This window comes from Cervus canadensis, chromosome 33 (assembly GCF_019320065.1).
Source record: "Cervus canadensis isolate Bull #8, Minnesota chromosome 33, ASM1932006v1, whole genome shotgun sequence".
Lineage (NCBI taxonomy): Eukaryota > Metazoa > Chordata > Mammalia > Artiodactyla > Cervidae > Cervus > Cervus canadensis.
This window is the reverse complement of record NC_057418.1, coordinates 26,672,742-26,696,517: the sequence shown is the minus strand read 5'-3', so window position 1 is coordinate 26,696,517 and position 23,776 is coordinate 26,672,742. Positions and strand designations below refer to the sequence as shown.

Genomic DNA, 23,776 nt, shown 5'->3' with positions numbered 1-23,776 from the left:
TACAAATTGTGAAATTATTTGTTCTAGTTCTGCCCACTCCAGTATTCTTGCCTAGAGAATCCCATGGACAGGGGAGCCTGGCGGGGCTACAGTCCATGGGGTCACAAAGAGTCAGACATGACTGAAGTGACTTAGAATGCATTATTTTCTAAGAATAGCTAGCTCCATTTCAGTTCTCTCTTTCTGGTTTTGTGAAGAATCCCTTTAGCATATGAAATTACTTTAGCCCAACTGGACAGCTGCCTCCTGAAACCATTAGAACCCACAGACTCCCCCTGGAGGACCTGACAGCCTGCCATTGGTTGGCTCTAGTTAGGCAGGTGTTCATGCTCACCAGGCAGTTACTACTTCTCTAGTTGGTGATGCCGCTGGCTATCCTGGTACAATTAGAGTGAAGGCACCCCTCTGGTTCACTGCAGCTCCCCACCCACCCCCCGCCAGCATGCACTGCTCCAAGTAGGACATGAGCTGGAGGTCACAAAGGGTGTGACCCTTAGAGTTACATGGGACAGCCCTGATTCAGGGAGGGAAAAAAAAGTCACAGCAAGTACATCCTGCTTGTAGCAGTCCTGGAACTGGCCTGAGCCCAGAGCTGGCCCTGGTGTTTCCAGGACAACCCCAGCTAAGTAATGGGCTCCATTCACGTCTCACACGCCGTCCCCTTGCAGAGATGGACCAAGTCTTGTGACCCTCTTTGACCTTTTGGTGACCTTAAGTCACATCACACCACACAGCAGTCCCAGATCATAGAAACTATGATCAGACCCCTGCTTGCCATGAAACTGAACGCAGTCAACTCACCCTGAAAATGTGGGGTCACGGCGTTCCTGGTTGAGAAGACCATCAGCCTGTAAGAAAACTCGGTCTCCTCTTGCCACGACGTCTTCCAAGCCCTTTGAGACAAGTTCTGTTGAGCCTCTGAGACTTGAGAGAAGAAAACAGAATCCAGGTGTAGCTTTGCAATATTTCAGTCAGTTTCACTATACATTTTAAAACAATAATCTGATTGTTAGATGAAATTTACAATTTATACTTGAGTCAGTTTTAAAGATGCTTCAGTTATCTTAAAGAGGAAAATACTATTTTCACATGTTTTCTAACTTTGTGAAGGCTGGCAAGTTCAAGTGACAGAATGAAAACTGCACCAGGAATAATATGTAATTTTTATATTTAAAATGTGAGGCATAAACCTGTATTTCTCTGAGAATGCAGCTGAGCATATGATAAATTTCCCTCAAAGATGCAAGTACTGATTTAACTTTAGAACTCTCTTCTCACGTGGTCAGATTAGCTCTGCCCTCAGTGGGGGTCCATACCTGTTGCCCGTGGTGTGAGCAGAGCCTCCTCCACGGGCTTGGGGCCCCCAGGTCACTGCAGAGGCTGCTCTTCCACTCCCGAATGTGTCGGAACCATGCCGTTTTCAAAGCAGGGGAGAAGGAAGCAGCGTCGTTTGTAGATTTAAGTGAGATTCTGAGTTTTTTCCTCTTCCTTTCAGAATGTTATTCCCTGAAGCTCGGCGGTTAGAAAGCACTGGAGAACTGTTAGAGCTGGCAGACGTGGACCCGACTCTCCGACCTGCCCAACTCACTGTCTCACATTTTAAGAGCCTCTGCGATGTGTACCGGAAAATGTGTGATGAAGACCCACACCTCTTTGCTTACAATTTCAGAGAAGAACTCAGGCAAAAGTCAGAAAAAAGGGGATGACAAGGAGAGTGGCAGGCTGTAGCTGCTACTTCAGGGGCTGCCAGCCTGCCAGATGTTGAACTTCTCATGTGTGCTCACGGCTGTGACTTACTCCCCTTTTACAGCTTGGTAGAGAGAATAAATATCATCAAGTAAGATACAGTACAAACTTTCTTTTAATATACATATATATATACTGCATAGATGTGACAGGTTTAGTATAAACAGCATCTGTTACAACCGTACAAAAATGAAGTGTCTGCACATTGTACCCCCAGCCCACATTAGAATAATTTAAATATGCTTTAAATAAAGTGAAACCTAATAGCTGAAAGAAAATAGCCAGAGGGTTGGAGGGAAAACGACCTTTTAAAAGCTATTAATCACAACTTCCCCACCTTTTTCTACATAAATTAGAATGCATTTATCTTAAGGATTCTAAATCATTTTGATACCTGCTCAAAAGGGATATAAACTAAGTAATTTACAAATTCTGACCAGGTTAAGCTAGTTTTCTGAGCCACAATAAATTAAAATAACTTAAGTCTTTACAACTATTTGTGGGAAAATGTATCCTGCACAAAACCTAATAATGAATAGTGTTTCTGCGATTTTCATTTTGCCACCAGTTTAAAAGTGAAACCAGCACTGTAACCCATATCTGGATTGGACCGTGCTAGGACTTTCCATGGCTCTCTGTTTCATAAAAGCACTCTTCGTTGACAACCGACGTTAAGCTCTGGACACTGAATTCTCGCTCGAGGACAGAGCTGAGATCAAGGTTGGCGCTTCCAGGATGACTGTCCAGGGACTGGTGACGCGTCTGCGCCTTCAGCAGGGTGCCCCTGTCCCGCTTGGTGCTGTTGGCCTTGCGTTTGATGGCGCAGAAGTGCCCCCGCACCAGCTTGGGCTGCCCATCCTTGCCAGGCGGCTCTTCAGCCGGGTGAGCGTCGGCGTCCTCGGAGATCCTCAGTCTCTGGAACTGGATCTGGATGTCTTTGGTGGGGCTGCCCTGCCTCCGAGCCTGGGGGTAGTCGTCCTCGTCGTCGCTCAGAATGTCGCTCTCCTTGATGAGACTGTCGGGGAAGTCGGCCAGGCCCGCGTGGGGGTGCTGCTGGGTGCCTTGCCTGCTCCCGGCAGGGGGGCAGCCGCTGCTCTGGGTGCCGCTGCTCAGGCTGCCCTCGTCCGAGTCCAGGGAGCTGCCCTTGCCCGGCTCCCCCGGCCACTCGCTGCTGGAGGAATTCTTGAGGACTTTTAAGGACCTGGATGAAGCTGCAATGAGAAAAGCACACATTCCCTTATGACAGAAGAACTGATGCCGCAATGTGTAATGTTGGCCTTGGAGGTTATGAGAGTGAACATCTTCAAATTTTTTCATTTCACTTCAATTACCAACTATCCTGGGACTTGAGCAAGGAAAAAAAAATGTAGATACTGCAAATATGCAGCTGAAATTTTAAGTTGGGGAATTTGGCATTTTTGGATGATCAGTTATCAGAACTTAATTATTGAGATAGAACAAGAAGCTATAAACTGTCATAAGGGCTTGGACTATTTTGCTAATGAATAAATTTAAAAGTTAGTTGCTGATAAAATCTAGGTTCCTTTCTTTTACTGAACTACAGTTTCAGAACTAGGATTACATGGTATTTCTCTGCCCACCTTCTCACCTGTTTATTTCCCTGGCTGCTCAGGTAAAGATTGGAAAATGCTCTTTTTCTCATGAGAACATTTGTTGGATTTCTCATCAGCTTTGAGATTTAACATGAATATTGAGTTGTGTACACATGTGTTTAACTCCTTTCTCTTGGGTTGAAGGGAAAAAGGGGGAGTTCAGTTGTGTTTCTGCAGACAATACTATATTTTTGATGGCTGTAGCTTATTTTGCCAGTGGAGGAAAAAAATAGAAAATATATAGTAAATCTGAAGAGGTCAAACTACCAAAAATAAGAGATACATTTTGCAAGACTAAAAACTAGATCGATGATATATTAATGAAATAGTTATATAGAAAGCTGAAAGTTTACAAACAGGCAGAAAGCTTAAGAGCAGCAGGATTTGGAATGTTTACCTATAGAGTGGGTTTACTAAGAGTGGGCATATTAGGTTTTTGACCTCTATTCACTTAGTATGGATATTCTCTAAAGGCTGCACTGTGGCGAGCACTGGAAACGTGGCGATGAGCAGAACCAAGTCCTTGACTCCGGTCCATCTCAGTGGAGAGAAAAGATGGTGAGTGTAGACTGTCAGCCAGTGGCAATAAGGATTTGGGGTTGGGGGTGGTTATAAAAGAGGGTCTGGTGGGGAGAGGCATTCTTTAGGTTTTTTAAGAAATAGAATGGCAGTGACCACCTCATTCCTTCCTGTGTGTTGGGGTCTGGTTTACAGCTTAGACAGCTACTGCAGATCATTTGCAAAGTGATGACCGGCTGCCCTGTTCTAAGAGCATACATGCTTGCAGAGAAGCTCATCATGTTTTCCTGAATACACCCAAGGCTAGACGAGTTCTCACCTAATTTGGCTGAGACAGGAACGCGGTTCTTAAGGGGTACCAGGCGATCCTTGCATGTTTTCTCCAGGGGTAATTCACACTTTATGTGACGCCTGAAATTTTCCCTCAGAATAGATCGAATCACCTTGACGATGTTGGTTTTGCTTTCATTGTCACTGGAGGGGAGAGAGAAAACACTGGTTGTTTCTGCTATCTCACCCAGCTTCCATTCCTTGTCTCCTGCCCTCCCGTGGTACATGAGGACAGACGGACAGCAAGTTGCCCATCAAGTATGCCTCGGTCTCTTGTCACTTAGAACAGAAGTGAGAATTGATTGTTCTTGAACTTCCTGCAGGCACTAAGATTTGGATGTATATTTAATCAGTGTATTATTCTACTAGAGCTGCAGTTGCCAGTTTGCAGAGGGTGGGTGTGATCCTAAAGTCATCAAAATTCAAGAGGGCACCAAAAATAAACCCATCTTTAAGAAAACATAATTCTATCTTATTCCCATTGGCTTTCATTTTTGGAAAGCAGTAATACCTGCAGCACAACTGAAAGATGGTCTCTGGCCGTCCTTCTATTTCTGACTTGGTGTGGATCAGCTCCCATAAGGAATTATTTTCTGTCCCTGTGTAAAAAGAAACCAGGGGCTGCAACTCTGCCAAAGATGCTATGATAAAGAACATTTGTGAAACTTGAAACCCACAATCGAGTAACTTTTTTAAAAGAGTTCAGTATTCCCAATCCTGACTCTCATTTTCTTCTGAGGCTCAATTCTGTGTATGACTTCCATAATAGTTACAAAAAGTTAAATACATTTTAGTTACTTTGTGGACATTTCCCGTCCATCTTGGTGCTTTTGCCTTACCTCCGGATCTCGTCTGTGGGAAAGAGGTAAGTGGACCCCCTTTTCCACCCTCCTTCCTGGGAAGGAACCACAGGATGTGCTCAGGCGCTTGAGGTGAAGGCAGCCAGCAGCACACCAGTCACGGTCCAGGAGACGTGAGCACCTCAGGCAACAACTGAACAGGGACCCAGGCCCACTGCAGGCCTCAGCCTGTTGGTCTTTTCTGTCACCAGAACAGGGTTATTCTAGAAGGATCTCTGAACATTTTGCATGGGAGATTTTTTTCTGTATCACTTGTAACACTGCTTAATCTTAAGGAATTTCTGGTATTTCAAATTTTGTAAAAATTTGTGAACCTGTGTTTCTTTAACAAATTTTAGGGATAGATATTACCCTAAAATTATTAGAATAACTAGAAATGTTAGATATTAGGATATTAGGAAAATGTTGAAAACCATAAACAGTGAAAATAAGGAAACAATGAAGAGAAGTATTTGGCAAAGAAAAGCCATCCTCTAGCATTTACTTCCTCCAGATCCTGTAAAGAAACATCACAACAATCTCTCATCCTCATTTTCCTTGCCTGTAAAATACCAGAAATTATCCCCAGGTTCTTTCCTCCTCCTTTTTCATTCCATAGTTTGAAAATTCCCTGAAGATGTGTATCGTACAAATGCCAGAAAAAAAACAACAATTACCTGCTGTATTTCCCAGTCTGACTTGAAGCGCGGATATGGGGATCAGCCAGCGAAACTTAAACGGATCCAGGTCAGCATTGCTGTGTGCAGGCCGGGAATTGGAGGGCTGTAAGGTGAAAGCCCCACAGGAGCAGGGTTAGAGCAAGCTGGCTCCCGGGGCACGTGTGCGCATGACAGGAACTGGGCGCGCTCCCTGGTGCAGACCCGCTGCTGTGTGGGGCTCGGGGTGCAGACGGGAATCGGGTCAGGTGAGCCCCAGCGCTGAGGAAGCGCTCAGACGGGCTGCGGCCAGGGCAGAGTTGTGGCTTGGGGGGCAGAAGTTCTAGGTTTCTAAGCAGTAATGACAAGCAAGCCTTCTGTGACCTCATGTTACCACCTCTAAAAAGAAACCAAAATTACATAGACGACTTGTATGGAGCAAACATAGGTCATTTTTAGGGACAGAAAAGCTGCTTTTCTAGCTAGGCCCCAGCATGGGTTACTTGTGTACATCTTTTCAAACAGACATCTTTCATGGGGAGAATAAATACCCCAAGTATCTGATTTGCTCAGTTACCCCAGGAATAAGCCACATCTGTCGGCCAGGCCTTGGTCCTTAGCAGGCTTCCCAGTTCAGTAACAGGAAGATACAGTTCAAAAAGTTAGCTTTAATCAAAGTTAATTCATGTCTTACCAATTTCTTTTTCAGTTTGCAGTTTTCTTTATAAACCAATATGACAGCTCTCTTAAAAACTAAAGAAAGAGAAGAGAAAGAAAAGTCATTATTTAATACAAACTCCCCTAACGTTGAACTGCAGCTGAATATTTTAATAGAACAAAGCTCTTCAAGATTCCACAACGCTGACACACGGGTGAATAATTAGTACTTCCTTCTGTTCATATTTGAATCATGCACAAGTACTTGATTATTTAAAAGCTATTGTCTGAAGGAGATCCTGGCATTTTGGTTTTTGAATTCTTATTTTATCAGAAGCTGAGGACATGGGGTTCATCTCAATGAGAACAAACAGTCTATGCCCACTCTCCCAGCTCTCGGTGGGAATTAAGACATTTTGAAGTACAGCAAACGAAGATGGCAGGTTTCAAAAACAGACCCAGGAGCTCTGTTCCTTTAACACTTGGCCAGATCCGCCAAGCCAAGCAGCAGAAGGGAGAAGAAGGTCATGTGTGTACAGGGCAAAGCTGCTAAAGAGCTGGAAGCTGCCCATGTTAAGTCAAAGCCATGAGCGCAGTGATTCTAAATCCTTCTGGAAATCAGGAGTTTGCAGATTTAGGAGGCTCTTCATTCCTGCCAGCCTCTCAAGTTTACCTTCTTGTGAATGGAATACTCACCAAATACTGTGAGTTCAAGGTCCTTTCTGGCTTTTCCTAGAGACAGAAATGGATTCAGCCAGGACACTGTAGAGTGCATCAGAAGCTCCCCCATTGAAAGTTCTGTGACCTAAATGGTAAAAACGAGATCAAGATATGGAAATCCGGGGGTGGGGGTGGGTAGGGGGTGTCTCAGGAGAGAGAGGGATCACACATATACGGTCATGGCTAAAAGTCCAGTATGTTCCATTGTTATGGTTCCCATGAACACAGGGCCTTAAATAGCAGCAGGCTTTAAAATATGAGCTAAGCACCACACTGAAAAATAAAGGTGAAGGCCTTCACCTCCAAGGCACGCACTGTATGTGACCTGTGGGATGACATTCCTCCCACCCCAGGGTCAAGGTTCATCCCAGATGCCTTTGTTAACATTTCATCCAGGACCTAGTACACTCACCATCCCTAATCCTGAAACCACATGAGGCCTGCTAACAAGAGGTACCAACATTGAAACTGACTGTAATTTAAAAAAAAATTCCAGCTGTTTCCTATTCTTGCCTTTTTCTACTTAAACTACATTGCTCCTTATGTGTAGACTTTGTAAAGTTCAAGATGCTAAATTTGGTAATCCAGCCAGAGAAGTAAAGTAGGAAAATTGTCAAGTTCCACTTAAACTGCTTTTATAAGTAAGGAGGTAGCCACCAATACTTGAGGTTAGAAAAGGAAAGGCCTTCAATTCTCTTTCCACATGCTGACTCCCACTGCCTTTATCCCGCCCCTCCCCTCCTACAGTCCCAGCTCTCCATTTATATTCTAGCCTCTGGGATTTGTCTTGACCTCACGCTCCACAGGAAAAGGAGGAAGAGGTACAGATACGAGCTAAGTACTACTACTTCTGGTACAGTATTTATTAACAGAACAGATGGTTACGTCTTTAGACCAATGCAGTCAATTTTATGTTACATTTACACCTGCAGGAAGGCCCTAACTGGGTGGCCTGGTCTGGAGGTGACCTCCAGACCCACGGTCACAGGCTTTCAGCCCCTCGGAATCCAAAAATCCTACTGACCTCCTTCTCTGTTCCACTCTGCTCTGCTACAAGCTGGTCAAATACAGTCCCGTAATCTTCATATATCTTCTGCATCTCATTGATGTGGCTGGCTACTTTTTCCATTGCCTTTAGTGCTTCTGCAAAATACGCAGTCATAATTTGTTTTACAACTTTGGTTTGTTCGAAATCCTACTCAACAGCAATAATGAAAAACCTTAAGGTTCAAGCCAGAATTTGAGACCAGTTCTTAACTAACAGCAGCATCATTCAGGTAGGGCTTGAATAGCCCATGATAACCTACTTATAAAGAAGAACAGCAAAATTATCTTCCACCTCAAATCCTCCTTGAAATGAGCCAGAGTATAAGTAAAAAACATCACTGACAATAACAGCTCCCATGTATAGAGCACTTTCTATCTGGCATATTCTCCTAGGTGATTTACATGAGGCATCTCCTTTAATCCCCACAGCAATGCAATCAGAATAGGACCTATTATTGATCCCATTTTACAGATGAGAAAATTCAGGTGCAAAGCGGGGCGGGATGGGGGGGTGGTTTGCCAGACATGAGGAGGAGCCAGAATTCAAACCCAAGGCTGACCTGCTCTTAAATTTTGCCCTCCTCCTGGACCACTTAACTGGAATAGTGATCAATGACAGTTCTTTAACAAGAACTTACAAAAGCCTCTAAATATCCCCTTTCCAGAGCAACTGTTTGCATTTATGTTTGGTGTTAATTTGAACTTTCTACATGGGCATGTGAGGGACAAAATTATTTTTGTCAAGGTCAAAAAGCAAAATTTCAAGTCATCTCCAAACTCAACTATTTTTCATATCTTGTTCTGGTTCAGGATTTTAATTCCATCTTTAGAGGAGGGACTTTCAGAAGGCAATTTTTTTAACAGACCCCTTTTAAAGATCATCTCAATGCAAAGTGAACTATTCACACAGCAATTGAATCCTAATCCTAATTTGTATCATTTATGTGTAAGTTTTAACTTTCATACCAGAAAGTTTATCCTTATGATACAATATGCTTGTCACAGAAAAACTGTTTCATTTACACTTTGCACTGTTTGCTATTCAGTAATACTAATATTTATTAGTAAGTTTGCTTCCCTCTCCATGTGCTTATTATGTGCAGCTTGACTGGATCTCCTAGCTCTGACACATGGAGAACAAATCCCTCTTACTCTCCAAGCAGCATCTCTTTAAGGGACACTCATTGCTGTTCAGTCACTAAGTCGTATCGGACCCTGAAACCCCATGGACTGCAGCACGCTAGGCTTCCCTGTCCTTCACTGTCTCCTGCAGTTTGCTCAAGCTCATGTCTGTTGAGTCGATGATGCCATCTAAACCGTCTCATCCTCTGTCACCCCCCACTTCTCCTGCCTTCAATCTTTCCCAGCATCAGGGTCTTTTCCAATGAGTCAGCTCTTTGCATCAGGTGGTCAAAGTATTGGAGCTTCAGCTTCAGCATCAGTCCTTCCACTCTAATTACTATCAAAGTGAGGGGCCCTGTGTATTTGACAAACTCGGGCTGATCATTTCTGAGGTTACGAAGAAGACACGTCAGCATCAGCTGTAAAGCGTCATCGGTCCTGGGAGTTCAGTCTCTGCTTGCGGCTCTCCACAAGGTGGAGCCTCACACAGCAGAATGGATCAGCAAACAACACAGAACCTCACAGAGTTGTGGGCAAACAGGCCTGGGCTTCTGGGGTCCTGGCAGCACTGTTTGTTAAGACACATGACCTGAAGCAATTTATCTCAACTCCCTGAGATTAAATTACGTTCTTTGAAAAATGAAAATGGAATTGTCCCTCCAGAGGGCTATGCCAGTGAGAAAACTTTTTGCCCAAATGCTGTGCCCATCTACAGGGGTGGCCATAATACCTAGCTATTTGCAGACACTAAGTGGTATCTAAAGGTGAACAATCACAATTCGGAGAAACGTTCCGAATGTGAAACCAAGCAGAGGAAGAGGGGAGCTCGCAGGCCTGGGGGTGGCCGTCAGGTCACCTCCTGGGGTCCCCCCGCTTCTTACCCGTTAAGTGATAGTGCTCCTCACTCTCGTGGTCCGTCAGCGACACCAGCTCCTTGAGCAGCAGCGGGTACTTGAGCACCCTCTGAACTGGCTTGATGAGGTAAGACTCCAGCGTGGAGGAGTGCTGCTTGGTGGGGTTCCGGGCATCCAGAAAAGCCTTAAAGGCTTTATCAGTTTTAGCTGCAAGCAGATGGATTAAAAGACCCTTAGAAGAGCACAGCAGGATGATGTAAATTCTACTTCCTTAAGGTTTTAATGGAATTACAGATGATCCGCTGCGACAGTCCTCCTGATGACATCCTTCCAGAAAAAAACCAACTGCACCAGTGGGTCACGCACCCGCTGTCAACAAGGATTCAGCATCACCACTCGGGGACGAATCCTACAAACAAAGGGTGCTTACTCGGCTGCCAGAAGGGCCCCAGCACGGACCAAAGAAGAACATGGAGTCAAAATGCAGCGGGGTCTGACTTTAAAGGCATGTTCACCTGCAGACCCACGAGAGACATTGAAACTCACTTTTTCAGCATCTATACCAAACAATTCATAAAGTCACAAAACTACTATCCAAACCTACACCATACCCCTCACAAGATTCATAGAGCAAAACAAACCAGTAATTTCTTTTCCCACTGACCTAGGACAGATTGCTAATTATTCTATACACTTAAGGGCTGTTTTTAAAGCAAGATCTTTTTTTTTTTTTCTTTTCCTTTAAAAATAAGTTGACAGGCACTGCAGTTTCCATCTCCACAGCTCCAAGCAGTCTAAACCTTCCACCAGATTCAGACCCCACTGGGTAGTGAAAACCACCCCTCTCTGTGGTGTCATGAAGGTATTACACTCGTGAATCCAAGTGCATTTAATGTTTTCAGAGCGCTTGTGGACACCTCAGCTGTTGCTTTGGATTCCACATGCTGGCACTGGTTCACCAGCCGCTGGAATTCAGCCAGTTTGAATGAAGACAAACCTTTACTTGGGGTTTTATACAAAAGGCAAAATAGGACTTGTAGGAGGTGCAGTATCATTTTGAATGTGGCTACCAGACAGCGTAGATGGTGAGATGACCTTTCATCTCTGTGACAAAGAAGGAACGAGGAAACCATCAGTATGCTTTTAGTTTATTATACTCTCAAGAAGTTATTCCTCAGAGGAAATTAGTTCTTTCTGGTTTAAACAACTAGAGAAGATAGATTTGGGCTGGGTCTTGTTAACCTCTAACACTTCATTTAGAGGGTAGCACTCTAAGACTTCATTTTTCAACTTGAGCCTACTCTAAGATGCTAGGAGGTTCTGGATTTAAACGGAAGGGCAGAACTGCATCAGTGGACGTGACTGAACACTGTCAGTGTCTGGAGGAACCCTCCACACCTTCATGATACCACAGAGAGATTGTTCCCTAGTTCTGAAATAGACGTATGGAAGCACAAACTCCAGATTCTTCACGGCAATGCCTTTAGGAAGCATTTGATGAGACAGAGAAGGGGCTTGAAACGCAGCTTGGCTGCTACTAACCAGTTGCCACAACTAAAAAAGTTCCAGTACAAAAGCCTCTCAAACACGTGCCACTGTCACGGAAAACAGCCCTGATTCACTGGCTTCCAGACAGGTGGCAAATCTTCACAAGAGTAAGTACACGAGGCCAACCTTAACTCCAAAGGGGGCATTCACCTCTCGGGGGAATCATTTCTTTCTCCTGGGAATTTCATATTAAGAGTTCAAGATTCAGTGGGTTCAGGTCCTATTTGCACGTACACTTGAGAGAATGTAGGTAGCCTGGTGACCTTTCCTGGAAATAGTTCAGATGGCCTTAACTAGGATGACACATGTTTTTATAAGATGCCTCCCACTATAGGACCAGCACAGAACGGGAGCAACCCCTGGGGACCTGTATCTGTTTGACAGTCTCCATGCAGACTGAATTACTGCTGCTCATGACCTTGAGCTTAAAGGCGTCCTCTCATCTCTGCCACCAGAAATGAGAATTCTGAAGAACAGGATTAAAAACCTACCTTCTGAGGGAGACAAATTTGAGAATTCTAATCCCATACCTAACGAGTTGTGTGATGACTGAAAGAAGCTTTTGGTAATAACATAACCTCATTTAAGCATTTCTGGTTCAGGGCATAATAAAAGAAATGTTTATGTACTGAGGTCTGGGGAAGTCATCCTGACTTATACTTGAGTTAACTTGAATTTTATGCTCATGAAAACAGCCTATTTGTCAACTACCAAACAGACATTGTACCTCTTCTTTAATTCTTAAAGAAAAGGGTGCACTGACCAGAAGTAAAGACTATCTGTGTTAAAAATAAAGATTAAATGCCTCCCATCCTGGGACACCAATGTTGGTCGTCCTTCCATGATAAAACCCCCTTCCGAGGTGCCAAGGCCATACTGACTGGCTGTGTACATGCCGATCTGGTGTTCTTGAAACCCTGAAGGAATGTATTCCTGCCTTATTTGATATTCTTTGTTCTGACAAGACAGGAAACTGCTGACAGCCCTGCTTCTCTGGAGCAAATCCTGTGAGTAATCAGAGAAGCTGTCTTCTGAGCTAGGGTCCTTGTGCTCCGTCGTGTCCGGCTGTTTGTGACCCTACTCAGTTTGGCTCAAATAAAACTTTCTCCTATTCCTGTCATTGTCTGTTTATTGATTATTTTCATCAACAGGTATTACAGGCATAGCTTGGACCTAGGGTTGTTGACATGCTGATGGTGACTGTCACACAAACACTCCCTCCAATATCCTACACGTGAAGAAGGTCACTGCGGCCATCAAATCTCTGGGCATACTTCCCTGGCTGAGTTGACTGGCTGGCCGGTCACTGAAAACCCAGGAGGATCAGTGCACTGACTGCCTGGCCCAAGCTGACCCACTGCAAGTCAGGGGCCACAATTCGGGCATCTCTCCAGCTCCACAGAGTAATGTTTGCTGTTGACATGAAGCAGAAGAGCGAGACGGGTTTGCTACCCCTGTCTACTTGGACTTCAGAAATGTAAAAGTCTTCAGTTAAAGTCAATCAAATAAGAGGATAACAACGCAGCAAGATCAAAGGTACTTCAGTGACAAGCTAGGGGCTGCGATAAAAACCAGCTTCACTAAAGAGGTTTTCATTTTAGTTAACACACATCCTGTGAGTCTGGTAGGAGTTACCTGGTGGTGGTGTTTTGCAGTGGATCCTCAGGTTTAAGAAAAAGGTTAAGAAAGAAAACGGCATACATTGCTTTCTACTCCCTCCAGGGGCATATATTTCTGGTTGAAAGTTTTTAGAGCAAGGAAAAAAGAATTGGTGAAAAAAGAATCCAGCTGTAATTTAACAGCAAAGTGATCGCCATGCAACATCTCAGCTCTCAGGCACACACATTCACTGTTACCAGAAAACTGAAAGAAGTTTGGAACCTCCCCCGTTAATGTTTGTTCATTTCAAGGCCAACAATGGAGCACAACCCATTAAAATCACGCTTCTCCTCAATGAATACAAATTTAATTAACAATTTAGAAAGTAAAGCTATAAAACGTGAGCCACTTACCTCGCTCTAGAACCTTCTGTACTTTAATATGATTAGCACAGAATCCGCTGTACAGTTTAAAGTGGTCCGCATAGTAAAGGAAAGAGCCTCCGAGGGAAAACAGCAGTTTCTAGAAAGAGAGGGAAAGTTACATCAGACATGGTTCATTCGACGTCTGCTGGCTCTGGCCTGGCATCTGACCGCTTTGCTGTCTCCACGGTCTTCGTCTTTCAGACACCAGGGCCCTGGTGCTTCAGGAAGGCATAGACTGAAGCCAGGGAGTGCCATTTGCCCAGCTGATGGAGTGTACAGCCCGGGCATGCCTCTAGCAGATCTTCTGAAAAGTTTCTGGCAGCAGAACCTTTTGATGCAGTGTGTGGTCAAGAACAAGAAAGAAAGTTCTATCTAAAAAAATGCATCCGACATGGCAGGACATAAGTAACCCGAGAGGCTGTTGATAAAGCCGGCCCTGCCCACTCAGGGCGAACGATGCTCGCCGTGTGTTTCCTTAGTCCCTTTCTACTGCCTTCTGCCTGTCCCTCTCTGGAAGGACCTCATGAAAAAAAAAACAAATGAAGTCACTCCAGTCATGTCCGACTCTCTGTGACCCCATGGACTGACCGGGACTGACTGGAGCCCGCCAGGCTCCTCCGTCCATGGGATTTCCCAAGCAAGAGTACTGGAGTGGGTTGCCATTTCCTCCTCCAGGGGATCTTCCCGACCCAGGGATCAAACCTGGGTCTCCTGCATCGCAGGCAGACTCTTCACCGTCTGAGCCACCGGGGAGTCCTCTTGCTAGTCACCAATTCCCACTTGGAGACAGGGCTCCATAGAAGAGGAGGCTCTCTCAGAACAAGTGAAAACCTTTGCTTTCCTCCCAAGGTCACACAACCACGGAGGTGCAGAATCAGATGCAGGAGGCGCTCTTGCCTCAGAAGCAATCTCCCTACAGAGCCTTGGGCAGAGCTGAGTAGGGGGCACGGACATGTCAACAGCAGACAGACTCCATAAAAGCTGGCATGCCCAGACCCCTGATTCCCAGAGCATTTACCTGAGGGAGAAGCAGGGCCTTCTTTTACCTCCTGCCAGAGGAAAACCGTGCAATGACAGCACTGAACTTATCTTTTCAACAGTAGAGGGACAACGCTTTCTCTTCCAGGGGAGAACTTTGCACTGTACCCACCTATATTCGCTTTAAACCTACGTCTAAAATACTTACTCTGAATTGCGAGGGGGTTTCAAGTATGTTAAAGTCAGACGATGCTGAAATCCCATCCTCCAGGGTCTCGAGAAACACCTTTTGAAATTCAAGCATCTCTGGCAAACTTCCAAAAAGCGACTCCATCTGAGTGAAGACCAGGATTTGAAAAGAGGGTGTTAGCGATGAAGATCTAGACACCACTCTGAACTCCCAGAGGCATAAATGAATCACAGTCATTCACCAAGAAGGAGACAGAAGTAAATCCTTTAAAAAAGACACAGTATTCATGAGGGGATAGAGCTCATATACAGAGGGTTATATACATCTCCGGTCCCTGAATTCTAGAATAAGTTTTTAAGGGGATGTCAAGTTTTCAGAATTCAAACTGAGGGGTGGGGGGGGGAGGAATGGAAGTCAGTAAGAAAGAATTAATAACTGTGAGTTAACACTAAAAAGTCACATATTAAAAGGTAATTTGGGTCACACCTTCCACTACAAAAAGGGCGCAGTCATTCTTAACTCTTGCCACTGCGCTTCAGGGGACAGAAGTCACATAAATGGCTCTGGAGGAGGTCTCTCTGAAGATCCCTAAGTCTCTATGTTCCTTTGGGACCAATAGGTAAAATCTAGGAGGTCTACTACAGTCCCCAACCTTTTGGGGGACCAATTTCATGGGAGACCATTTTTGCACAGCCAGGGGTGGAAGGGAGGGGATGGTTCTGGGATGAATCTCATAAGGAGTGAACATCCTCAGTCTCTGCATGCGCAGTTCACAGTAGGGGTCTATGAGAATCTAATGCCGCCACTGATCCTTCAGGAGGCGGAGCTCAGGCAGTAATTCAAGTGATGGGAAGTGGCTGTCAATACAGATGAAAATTCACTCGCTCACCTGCTGCTCACCTTCTGCTGTGTGGCCCAGTTCCTAACAGGCCGTGGACGGGGACCAGTCTATGGCCCAGGAGTTAGGTGACCCCTTCACTAAAGGGCAAGCAGAGACTAACCTCTGGGTCAGTGGACTGGGGAGGGAAGTATTTACCTCATCTTGGGTAAGAAAGGTCTCACTCTGAAGTGGCTCCAAATATAAGTCGAAGAGGCAGCTCAGATCCTGAAAGACAAAAGACAACAGTCTTTAACCCCTGAGTCTCCAAAACTCCCAAGCATTGCTCTGGCCGCATCTCGGACTGGCATTAAGAACGATGACGCTTGTGTCTGATTGAGAGACTTGGCCCTGAAGGTGGTGGTTCCTCGCTCACCTAATTCAAAGAGGTTAACAGCACAATACAATCAGCGTCTGCATTCCACATTTCTCTTTATGGCTTGATCACCTACTCTGCGCATTTGACTGTCTTACTGGCAGAGCCAGGATCTTTCAGCTGCTGTAGCAGGAACACGCCTTTCCCTGCAGAGAAGTGAGATTTGGCCAGGAATTTCTGTCAGGCATGGCCACATCTGCCGGCCAACCTGGCTTCCTCCTCTGCCTCAGGGAGCCGGGCGACGGCTCCAGCCTGGACCACTGAGCTGAGGGGGACAGGACGAGGTCTGGGGAGCTCTTCAGCTTCAGGGCTGATGCCTTAGCAGAATTTCAAACTCCCACACTCAAGCACGAGAAAAATTTTCCAGAGATGAACATCATGATGTTTACAATCTAGGCCATCTTTGTGTCTTCACCAAACCTGGGCTCCAAAAGCACAGAATAGTGAGAGTTGATGTATTTACAAAACTCTTTAGATAAATTTTGTTTTGTTTTTAATCATTTGAAGCCAAGACCAGCATATAATTTAGTGATAGGAAAGATTTCTTTTTCTTGTTCACTGATTCTGAAGAATTCTGAGTCACAGAGTATTAGAAGTAGGTGCCTACATCTGACTCCTCTTAAAATCGAGAAATCCAGTTCTGGAGAGCTTGCTAAGGTTAGAAGCCTCCAGAACCTTGTGGTGCAGGCCCTGGGAGCAAATGGACAGGCTCGTGACCCTGAGGGTTTCACAATCAAATGGCTCTGGTCTAACCAGCCTCCCAGGACCCCACATCGGCTGCTTCAGAGCAGAGAGAGGTGGGAAGTTCCTGGGCCATGTCTCAGGGAACAAATGAGCCCTGCAAACTCCAAGTCAAGTGCAGAGGTCCAGGTTATAGAACAAGTAGAAGTACGTGTTCAATGTCAGCAACAAAAAGAAATTTTTTAAAAATTTGTGTGTGCGTGCACACGCACGAATCATAGTAGGTACCAGATGCTGGTTATTTCATCAGAGGCGGTGGTGGGCTGTGGCCACTCCTGCCCACGAGCTGACACGCTGAGGCCGGCGGCCCTGAGCTGTGACACGGGGGCCCTGAGGAGACGACAGGCAGGATTCTCGCAGAAAGAAAGGAGAGCCGCCCTTTGTATCCACTTGGCCCACAGCATCCGTTTTGGTCCCAGACCAGGGTCACAATGCAGCCACCCTCCTGGATCAAGTGGTCTAACAGGTAAATATACCGACAACAACAGGAATAAAAAGGGGCTTGGATTACGCTCACAACTGTGCCCTCGACACTATGGGTGGGGGCTCCTCAGACATCATCAAGTGGCCAGCGCCCACCCTGCTGGGCACGGTCACTGTCAGCTCCCTGGACACGCACTTTATCTCCCCACCTGCGAAGCAGGATGAGTCGTGGTGGGAAAGGCCATGAAACTGCCATCTCTGCCGCTCTCCTTTGTCCCCTGCGGGACCAAAAGAAAGGGCTGGGGTAGTTCTCCCAGACTGCCTCATTTTCTCCCAAAGGCCCTGGGTGAGCCTCTGGCCAAGTTCAGATAAAACAACAGTGATGTTAATAAATGGCGGAAGCTCAGATATGTCTGTGCAGAAAGGTGAGAGCGTGTGTGTGCACGCTGGCGCATGTGCCAAAGCCTAATTCAGGACTCAGCGTGTTAGAGCTGGGACAAGAACGCCCCCTGTCTCAGACCCTATGAGGGGCTCGGAGGGGGTCACCCAAGGCCACGCCGGCAGGTGGAGGCAAGGCCAGGCCTGGATTCTGCGCCTCTCCACTGCCAGCAAGTAGCCGAGGAAGCAAGTTTAAAATCACTTCAGCAAATACTTCAAGCAAAAGAACCCTGTCTTCCCAGAGGCACCTGCATTTTTTTGTAAAATGTTTCCCAAACTACTAACTGGAGCCTCTGAGATAAATGAGTGATCTCCCCGGGCTGTGAAAGGCCCAGCCGCTGCTCTGTGTGGTGGCTGGGGGTGCCCAAGTGATGCCCGGTGCCTCCCCTGTGGGGCTCTGTCCTTACGGTGATGCCTGCACTCTGGGGCCCGTGCTAGCGGCCGCCTGTGAACTCGCTGCTCCCTGGTTCCTCATCACCTAAAGGGATCTCCGTCCCCCTTTCCCTAAACCGGTGCAGGCTCCCTTCCCACAGATTGCAAATGACAAACCAGAACATCTGTTTCCATAGTGAAAGCTACCTTGGTAACAAAACGAGCGGGGAGTCTAAATTCTGCAACCCTCTCGCCCTCCCCGGCAGCAATGTGCCACTTCGAGGGGCAGGCATCTCCCTGGTGAGTGGCAGGGTCCTCGGCAGATACAACCAGGAGCCCCTGCCAACATACAGCCGGCCGTCACAGGAAGGGTGCGGGGAATCACGACGGCATCTTCCGTTACCTTCACATAGGACTTCTCTGTGTCCATGAGCTCCTGGATGACTTTTCGGAGGCGATCTGCATCAGAGAGGTGGCGAGCCAGTGGCCTCGGAGGAGGGTCCTGACCCTCCCTTGGTCCTTCCATGCCGTTGGTCTGGGTGTCGTTAAAATTCCTACACAGCGCAGTGATCTGCTCGGCACTCTGGGAGGGAACAAGAGGCACAGAACATTCTCCATCATTATCAGCCGCCCACCGCCCTCTTGGGAGTCTCACGGGACATTTATCGGGGGCATCCAGCTTCGATCATCTCAAACCCTGCTGGCTACCATTCAAGGTTCCGGTCATGAAGATACGAACTTACATTTGTTCAGTACTTACCCATGACACTTTTCCACTTTCACAGAAGCTGTGCGACAGACACTTCTTTAGTGTTGAGACTAGAGAATAAAGCAGAGCTAAGCCTCTGCAATACACTTAGGGCTGCTCTACAATCAAGGTCAAGGCTCTGTGAGAGCACCATGCAGACAGACTCCTTTGGTTCACTCTCTCCCCTCAATGGTTGACCGAACGGAGCTCAGTCACCCACACTAAACAGCCCTGGGAGACCCAGGAAACAGACAGAAGAGTCAGGAAGGCTGGACCACAGGGAGCTTGGAGTGCTCCCCCAAGTCCCCCCCTGGAGTTATATAGCCTCGAGCCAAGTCCCAGTGTGAGGAGTTAAAGTGTGAGCTGCTGCCTCTGCTAGGAATGGAAGTAGAGGTCAGGTCGTGTAGGAAATATAAGGTTCCCCACCCTGATGGGGTACAGAGCCCACCAGAGGGCCCAGGTGGGAAGCAAGCGATACAGCAAAGCCCGCTGATGTCCATGGGAACCTTGAGCAGGTTCTCAGCAGGAAGCAGCCACGTGCCGAACCCAGGACATGGGGGAAGAAAGGCTTCTCATTCCAGGACATGGGAAGAGAATCACACTGATTAAAAGACAAGGAGGAGTTGGAATGTCTATGAGGATGAACAGCCTTCCATAAAAGTTCCTGCTTGGGTTTAAGCACAGCAGGCAAAGCCTTCTCTGGGAGAATCCATTTGTATATTCCGGCCAGACGCTAGTGGTCTAAAGTCTCAAATGTGTCTCCTCCTATATGCCACCACCTGCCTGGAGCATCATCAGATTACACGCAAAATATCTTTTTTACTTCTCTTTCTTTTCATTCCTCCAACACACAAGATCCAGTCCAACTTACCACCTGCCAGCCTGGCAACTAGTCAAGGGCAGGAGCCTGCCTTTCTTTCTCATCACCGCCAAGGGCTCAGTGTTGAGTCCACCTCTGTTGGCACTGATGTTATTACTAAGTAACAAAGCAGCTTAGTCCTAATACGCATGGTCAATATCCATCCATCCTTAATAGCTCAACTAAAACTCTCCTTTCTTCAGCTAGATGTCTCCATGCCTGATCTTCATCACTGTCTCAGGTAAAAAGCTGAACCAGTTGGAAGCACCTCTTCATTCTCACTGAGTTCATTTTCTTTGCTTGGATATTTCAGAGCACTAACAACTCACACAAGCATACAGGTCAACCTCAGTGGCCAATGTGTTATAAAAACTGTCACCTGACCCACTGAAGTGGCTCAAAGTAGCAGCAGGACACCTGCCCTCCCTTCTTCTCTGCTTCCCTATTCTACACCCACCTCCCCCCAAAACAGTGTCTTTATAAGATGGAAATAGACCATCAACATCAACACACAGCACAGATCTTCTGGCTAGACGTTCAACTAAATTCACTGGGAACCAACCGAGGACCTGCTCTGTCTCCAGAGAAACAGAGCCCCCTGCACAAGAAGACAGGACTTGCCAAGGTAAGAAGTGCCGAAGCTCAGCCTACGGCAGACTGGAAACCAACATGAGCTTGTGTGGAACAAACGAGAAATGTGACATCCGTGAGAGTACCACTCTGAAACAGGTTGTCTGGAAGGCTTCAGTGAAGAGTGGATTGTAAATGATCCTGGAAGGAGCACATTCCAAGGGAGAACCAGAGAACAAGCCAAAGGCACAAGGAAGAACAAGCCCAGTAATGTACAGAGCCCAACGCAAGGCGGGGGTGAAGGCGAGGCCCCCTCAGACGTCGATGAGGAGAACGCCCAGACTGCTGGCCTCTTTCAAGTAATCACTTCTCTCGTATTTTGACATGAATCTTGGTGCAAAAGTTAAATGAACCAAGTAGCAGACACTAAGCCTCCAACCAGACACATCGACACATCTGAAGTCATTGACTTCTAAAACAGTTCACGCATGTGTAGGCATGAATGATTCTCCTTGGATATACACAGCACCCCCTTGTTTCTCTCCTGACTATAACACAAGCATGTTGCTGGCAACACCTGTCAGAAGATGTTCACATTCAGGGTAAACTTTCAAAGAACAAGAAAACAGACCAGCAAAACGGTACTCATAACCCTATTTGCAGAGCAGGAATAGAGATGCAGATACAGGGAACAGGCTGGTGGGCACAGTGGGGGAAGGAGAGGGTGGGATGAACTCAGAGAGGAGCGTTTAGACACACACATTAACATACATAAAACAGATAGCTGAAGGGAAGCTGCTATATATCACAGGCAGCCCAGTCCGGTACTCTGTGATGACCTAGAGGGGTAGGATAGAGTGGGGGGTGGGAGGGAGATTCAAGAAGATGGGGACATACGTATGCTTAGGGCTGATTCATGTTGTTGTATGGCAGACACCAACACAATATTGTAAAGAAATTATCCTCCAGTTCAAAATCAATTTTAAAAGAAAAAACAGACGTGGATCTTAAGGCACTGATTAGAATGCAACTTGATCTCTCCAAATGTCTCATACCATGTTTGAAACAAACAGATCTCAAGCTTATTGAAGAACAACCTAACTGTTATGAAGAATAACTCCTAACTGTTCAGTCATGCCCCAGAAGCCTCATGACACAGCAAAAGCCAAACAGAGCAATGCAGCCAAAAGGCAGCTTTCAAAAGGAAGTGGCAACCCACTCCATTATTCTTGCCTGGAGAATTCTATGCACAGAGGAGCCTGGCGGGCTATAAAGTCCATAGGGTAGCACAGAGTTGGACATGACTGAATCGACTTAGCGCAGCCCAGCACATAAGAAATACTCATGGCTGGACCAGACGAATCCGAATATTTGAGGCCCCAGGTAGGAGGATTTTTTTAAAAGCTCCTAAAGTGATGCTGATATGGCTCGCATGAGAACTACCGGTCTACCCATTAGTAGAGCGAGCATTCTGCTTGCAGTTCCTGGGAGGATCACGCTGCCCCAAGGGTCTGCACTGAAGGATGGCCATGTAAAGGGTGTGTGGACTGAGCTCACGAGATAAGAGCAAACCTGTGACCTTGCTGTTCTGGGTCTGGCTCCACTAACAGCTAAACAGCCCGAGATAATAATACTGAGACTCTCAAGTTCACTTATTTGAAATGTCTATACTGCTATTTGCACCACAAGCTCTGACAATACAATTTTGCAACCCTGAAAAATAACAGTTTTGGGGGCTGTAGAATCCACATTAATAGCTCGCATATACCGTGTAAAATAAGATCTGACAAAATGCACCATAAGTGAAATGGCAGCTGGTGAGACTACAGCTTTCCCTGCTGGGATGTCGAAAATCACACCTAACAATGCAGTGTTAAAATAACGAGATTTTAAAAATAAAGTATCTTGCCATCTTAGAAAATCAGAATTCATTTTAAGAATACTTCTGGTAAGTGTAAGTTGGAAAAGTGAATGTTAGCTGAATGTTCATAGAAAATGTACTTCTGAAGATACCACAATGAAGTGCTACAAAGTCACCTCAGGTATTGTCTAGGGAAGTCATGTACGGATGTGAGTTGGACCATCAAGAAGGCTGAGCGCCAAAGAACTGATGCTTTCGAACTGTGGTGCTAAAGAAGACTCTTGAGAGCTCCCTGGCCAGCCAGGAGATCAAATCAGTCAATTCTAAGGGAAATCAGTCCTGAATATTCATTGGAAGGACTGATGCTGAAGCTTCAATACTTTGGTCACCTGATGAGAAGAGCTGACTCATTGGAAAAGACCCTGATGCTGGGAAAGACTGAGGGCAGGAGGAGAAGGGGACGACAGAGGATGAGATGGTTGGATGGCATCACCAACTCAATGAACATGGATTTGAGCAAACACTGGGAGATTGTGAAGGACAGGGAAGCCCAGCATGCTACAGTCCTTGGGGCATAAAGAGTCGGACACAACTTAGCAACTGAACAACAAAGGGAAGGCTGGGAGTACTCTCTGGGATCAAAAGGAGGCTGAGCCACTAAAGGGGGAAGGATCACTATAACTGTGTTCATAGACCGTAACTGAAAGAGTCTCCCAGTTGGTTATATTTCATTTCTGCTGTACTTAGCAACAATTATAAAATTGAACTGTTAATAGGTAGAATTTTGGGTGAATTTGATGAGCAGTTTCTAGAAAGAGCAACTACTTTGGTTGAGATATTTTCACACGTACAAGTGGTGATGGAGGTGGGAAGCTCAGACAAGATGGAGAGGAGTTAAGTTCTAGCCCTGGCTCTGCCCTGAATCCTCCAAGTGTTGGGGGGGGGGGGGCAAGATACTTCTGTCTTCAATTTCCTTGATGATGAAAGAGAAGAAGCATTACCTTGCCCATCAAGTAACCCCTCCAATTGCCAGTCGGGCCAAGGAGGAAAGGGAACTCACATTTGTTGAGCACTTGCTGTATGCAGGGGGGTGAGGAGTTCTCACGGAACTCACAGGCATTGGGTCTTCACCATGTGACGCACTGAGACGACAGCTGAAGGGTGTGGGGTGGGGGACAGGACCTTGATGGCACAGGACCCGCATCCTCTGGAGCTGTCTGCATGGTGCTGACCGCTCCCAGAGCATCAGGCAGATCATGGGCAAAACAGACTTGCTCCTCTGGTGGCCTCTGCCCACCATGCAGTCAGGGCTCTCCCAGCCCCAGGAGAATCCGAACACAACCCAGGCATGCCCAGGATGCAGCCACGGCCCTCTGGAGGTCACCTCTGCTCCCCTACATCTGCACACAGCTGTGATTTCTGGTAGGTTAGTCCCCACTCCCCTCCACCCCCAGGAATTCTGCCTCCAAAGTAGAAACAGATGTTCACACATTAGGGCTGGGTGTGCATGTGGATTCAGCAAGCTGGACAGTGTGTGCTTGTTCAGAACAAAAAAAAAACACTGGACTTTGAAACTCACTCTAGTATTCTCTGGGGCTTCCCTGATAGTTCAGTTGGTAAAGAATCCACCTGCAATGCAGGAGATCCTGGTTTGATTCCTGGGCTGGG

At 46.4% G+C, this 23,776-nt stretch overlaps 2 protein-coding genes across 8 annotated transcripts in view; one reads left to right on the top strand and one right to left on the bottom strand.

The window, feature by feature from the left end:
• TFB1M (transcription factor B1, mitochondrial) overlaps positions 1-3,280 on the top strand; it is a 64,372-nt gene extending 61,092 nt beyond the window's left edge. The window contains exon 7 of the mRNA XM_043457345.1: positions 1,496-3,280. Within this exon, the coding sequence (XP_043313280.1) occupies positions 1,496-1,706 (211 nt within the window). The 3' untranslated portion in view covers positions 1,707-3,280. The remainder of the gene's footprint in view (positions 1-1,495) is intronic.
• Positions 1,844-23,776, bottom strand: part of TIAM2 (TIAM Rac1 associated GEF 2) — a 237,449-nt gene continuing 215,516 nt past the window's right edge. For all 7 annotated transcript variants that reach the window (XM_043457336.1, XM_043457334.1, XM_043457341.1 and 4 more), the window contains 12 exons: positions 18,474-18,653; positions 15,880-15,948; positions 14,862-14,987; positions 13,664-13,772; positions 10,131-10,310; positions 8,105-8,223; positions 7,057-7,165; positions 6,398-6,456; positions 5,725-5,830; positions 4,720-4,807; positions 4,198-4,352; positions 1,844-2,957 (listed from right to left, as the gene is read on the bottom strand). In XM_043457336.1, coding sequence (XP_043313271.1) covers positions 2,362-2,957; positions 4,198-4,352; positions 4,720-4,807; positions 5,725-5,830; positions 6,398-6,456; positions 7,057-7,165; positions 8,105-8,223; positions 10,131-10,310; positions 13,664-13,772; positions 14,862-14,987; positions 15,880-15,948; positions 18,474-18,653 — 1,896 coding nt within the window. In that variant the 3' untranslated portion in view covers positions 1,844-2,361. The remainder of the gene's footprint in view (positions 2,958-4,197; positions 4,353-4,719; positions 4,808-5,724; positions 5,831-6,397; positions 6,457-7,056; positions 7,166-8,104; positions 8,224-10,130; positions 10,311-13,663; positions 13,773-14,861; positions 14,988-15,879; positions 15,949-18,473; positions 18,654-23,776) is intronic.